General features: G+C 51.9%; 1 protein-coding gene across 1 annotated transcript; it reads left to right on the forward strand.

The window, feature by feature from the left end:
• The first annotated feature begins 677 nt into the window (after positions 1 to 677).
• Positions 678 to 2,420, forward strand: LOC130950029 (uncharacterized). Its single transcript, XM_057878596.1, has 2 exons — positions 678 to 1,634; positions 1,740 to 2,420. Exons 1-2 carry the CDS (start codon positions 678 to 680, stop codon positions 2,418 to 2,420), a joined length of 1,638 nt encoding a protein of 545 aa, XP_057734579.1.
• Positions 2,421 to 3,866: the final 1,446 nt, after the last annotated feature.

Here is a 3,866-nt window from a genome sequence, read left to right on the forward strand (position 1 = left end):
TGAGGCTGAACCCCCTCAAGTGCGCCTTTGCCATGGAAGCCGGCAAGTTCCTGGGATTCATGATAACTCAGAGAGGGGTAGAAGCTAACCCGGAGAAATGCCAGGCGATAATCCAGATGAAGAGCCCGGGTTGCATCAAGGACGTCCAGAGGCTGGCAGGACGGTTAACCTCGCTATCTCGATTTCTCGGGGCTTCGGCGACAAAGGCCCTGCCATTTTTCAACCTCATGAAGAAAGGGATGGCGTTTGAGTGGACACCCGCATGCGAAGAAGCCTTTCAACACTTCAAGGAAATCCTGGCGGCACCTCCCGTTCTCGGGAAGCCAAAGGACGGGGAACCACTATACCTGTACCTCGCTATAACAAGCGAAGCCCTGGCCGCAGTTTTGGTACGGGAGGACGGGAAAGCTCAACAGCCAATCTATTTCATAAGCAGGGCCCTGCAAGGGGCAGAATTAAGATATAGCAAGTTGGAGAAGCTAGCCTTAGCACTCCTAACTTCCTCGAGAAGGTTAAAACAGTACTTCCAAAGTCACCAAGTTGTCGTCAGGACGGACCAAGGGATCCGGCAAGTTCTCCAAAAACCCGATCTGGCGGGAAGAATGATGACTTGGTCCATCGAACTCTCCCAATATGACATACGGTACGAGCCCCGGCAAGCCATCAAGGCGCAAGCCATGGCGGATTTTTTAGTTGAAGTAACGGGAGACCCAGGCGAAGACATGGGAACACGGTGGAAGCTCCATGTGGACGGAGCCTCCAACCAGACCTTCGGAGGTGCCGGGATCATCCTGGAAAGCCCGATTGGGGTCGTATACGAGCAATCGATTAGATTCGAGTTTCCCATCTCGAACAACCAAGCGGAATACGAAGCCCTCATAGGAGGCTTAGCCCTAGCGGCAGAGGTCGGCGCGAGAAGACTGGATATATGCAGCGATTCCCAAGTCGTCACTTCCCAAGTAAACGGTAGCTACCAGACCAAAGACCCTTTGCTACAAAAGTACTTGAAAAAGGTTAAAAGCTTGAGTCAAAAGTTCGAAGAGATCACGGTCCATCACGTACCCAGAGAAAGAAATACACGGGCAGACCTCCTATCAAAGTTGGCCAGCACAAAGCCAGGGGAGAGCAACCGATCTCTCATCCAAGGCATGACAAGAGAACCAGCAATCACACTGCACGTAACGAGCCTAGGTCCTTCATGGCTAGACCCCATCATCAACTTCCTAGAACACGGCCAAGTCCCTGGTGATGAAAAGGATGCGGCGAAGTTAAGGAGAGAAGCGGCCAAATACGCCGTCATCCAAGGACAGCTATTCAAGAAAGGGCTCAGCCAACCCCTACTGAAGTGCCTACGCCCCGACCAGACGGACTACGTCCTCACGGAAGTCCATGAGGGCTGCTGTGGGCACCACATCGGAGGTAAAGCCCTAGCAAGGAAATTAATCCGAGCTGGATACTACTGGCCGTCGATGATGGCAGATTCCAAAGAGTTTGTCAAAAGGTGTGTAAAGTGCCAGCAGAACGCCAACTTCGCCAGGGCGCCGGCCTCAGAGCTAAGCTTGCTAACGACCTCCCGGCCATTCGCTCAGTGGGGAGTCGACCTCTTAGGACCCTTCCCGGTCGGCCCTGGGCAGGTCAAATATCTCATAGTGGCAATTGATTACTATACCAAATGGATAGAAGCCGAGCCACTGGCTAGCATATCCTCGGCCAATTGCAGGAAATTCATGTGGAGGCAGGTGATAACACGATTCGGGATACCGGAAGTCGTCATCTCGGACAATGGTACACAGTTTACTGACAAAAAGTTCACAGAATTTCTCAGCGGCCTGGGTATAAGGCAAAGGTTCTCTTCGGTAGAACACCCTCAGACGAACGGACAAGTAGAGTCCGCCAACAAAGTTATCCTTTCAGGACTAAAAAAGAGGTTGGACAATAAAAAGGGTGCTTGGGCCGACGAACTAGCATCGGTCCTCTGGTCTTACCGAACAACCGAGCAATCCTCCACCAAGGAAACTCCTTTCCGGCTAACGTACGGGGTAGATGCTGTAATACCCGTAGAGATCGGTGAACCGAGTCCGCGGTTGCTTTTGAAAGGAGTAGAGGAAACCGTAGAAAAGGACCTGATAGATGAAGCCCGAGAAATGGCCCATTTGACAGAAACGGCGCTAAAACAAAGAATGGCTTTGCGCTACAACACCAAAGTGCTCAAGAGGGAATTCGAGCCAAACGACCTCGTCCTAAGGCGGAATGATATCGGCCCGCCGACCCCCGGAGAAGGCAAGCTAACGGCTAACTGGGAAGGCCCCTATAGAATCAGGAAGGTGATGGGAAAAGGAGCATTCAAACTAGAAAGACTTGACGGCAAAGACGTCCCGAGAACATGGAATGCGGACAACCTGAAAAGATTCTACTCCTAGAAGAAGGCCCGACAAACCGATCAGGCTAGCTATGTATTTAACTTGCAAATTTCACTTTTGAACTTCCCATAGCAACTTACGAGTCCTTCATACAGCTAACGAATAATTTATACTTGTGCAAATTTTCTCTCCTATTTTGTCACTTAATTTTCCAGATAAACCACCACGTCCAACGACGACGCGCGTTCCCGGGACTGATCACCCCGGGAACCCGTCAACCACAATCGTAACGACTACACAAAAGGCCGTCGGCCATGGATATAAGTGACAAAAATAAACCAAAAACGGTTAAAAGAAGCGGAAATTCATCACGACAACATGAGCAAACGATTAAAAACGGTCACTGATCACAAGCCAAGATAAAACGGCTAAACATCAAATCGTTCACAAGCCAAAAACGGCTAAAACTAAAATAGTTTACAAGTCAAAACAAAGCGGCTAGGCAAAAACCATAAAAAGAGAATTCATTTCTTCGGGACATCGACAACCTTGCCATCCTGAATAACCTTGCGGACACCAATCGCCGACGTGTCGAATTCGGGGGCAACAACTTTAATCTGAGCTTTCAGGGCTTCCTCGGTAGCCAGGATCGCACCCTTGCCCTATTTGACGACGTCCTTATACTTCGCCTTCCATGTCGAAAGTTCGGCCTCCACGGCCTGCTTCTCCTTCTCAACTTCGGCCACACGCTTTTGCGCCGCGCCGACCTGACCCTCCAAAGCCATTTCACGCTCGACCAAACGTTCAACCGTCGCATCCGACTCCTTCTGTTTCTTCTCGGCAGCTGTTGCCTTTTGTTCGGCGGCGGTAGCTTTCTGCTCGGCAGTGGTGGCTTTCTTCTCGGCAGCATCCAGCTTTTCCGAAGCTTGAGTCAATTGCTCCCGAAGAGTCTCAACTTCACTTTTTAGCTCGTTATTGGCCTTCCCGGCAGAGTCCAACCTCCGGCGAAGAGACTCCATACCGGACAGTTCGAACTCGGCCTTCCGAGCTATGACTGCGCCGCGCAGGAGAGTGCGATACATCCACCTCGCCTGCCCGGCAAGGGATGACTCGTGAAAATACTCCTCGGTACCAGGGATCAGCTGCGAGTCTATGAAGTGCCCGACGTCAAAATTCCTTTCCATGACGGTGAGGACGCCCTCAGGGCTAGACGACGCCGTGGAGGCCTTCTTTCTTTTCTTCGGATTGGGGACCTCTTCCACCTCAACATCCGCTTTAGGCAAGGAACCCCCAGTTCCAATCACCTCGCGGATAGGGGAGACATGGACGGCCTTGCCACCGTCAACCACGGCACCTTGAGCCGAGGTGCCGATCTCGTCAGTCTCGGCCCTTTGCTCAGGAGCATCCTTGTCCTCCGGAGGGGCATCAGGCCCCTCGGGGGTGGGTTGCTCGTCACCCTCCTCGTCTTCACCACCTAGAAAGGTCTGAAACAAGTCGGGAAGACCC

Source organism: Arachis stenosperma, chromosome 9, assembly GCF_014773155.1.
Source record: "Arachis stenosperma cultivar V10309 chromosome 9, arast.V10309.gnm1.PFL2, whole genome shotgun sequence".
NCBI lineage: Eukaryota > Viridiplantae > Streptophyta > Magnoliopsida > Fabales > Fabaceae > Arachis > Arachis stenosperma.

Coding starts and splice junctions, on each gene's coding strand:
- LOC130950029 (XM_057878596.1), top strand. CDS start 678: ATGGCGGATTTTTTAGTTGAAGTAACGGGAGACCCAGGCGAAGACATG. Junction 1,635..1,739: donor TCCCGGTCGGCCCTGGGCAG/GTCAAATATCTC, acceptor ATGTGGAGGCAG/GTGATAACACGATTCGGGAT.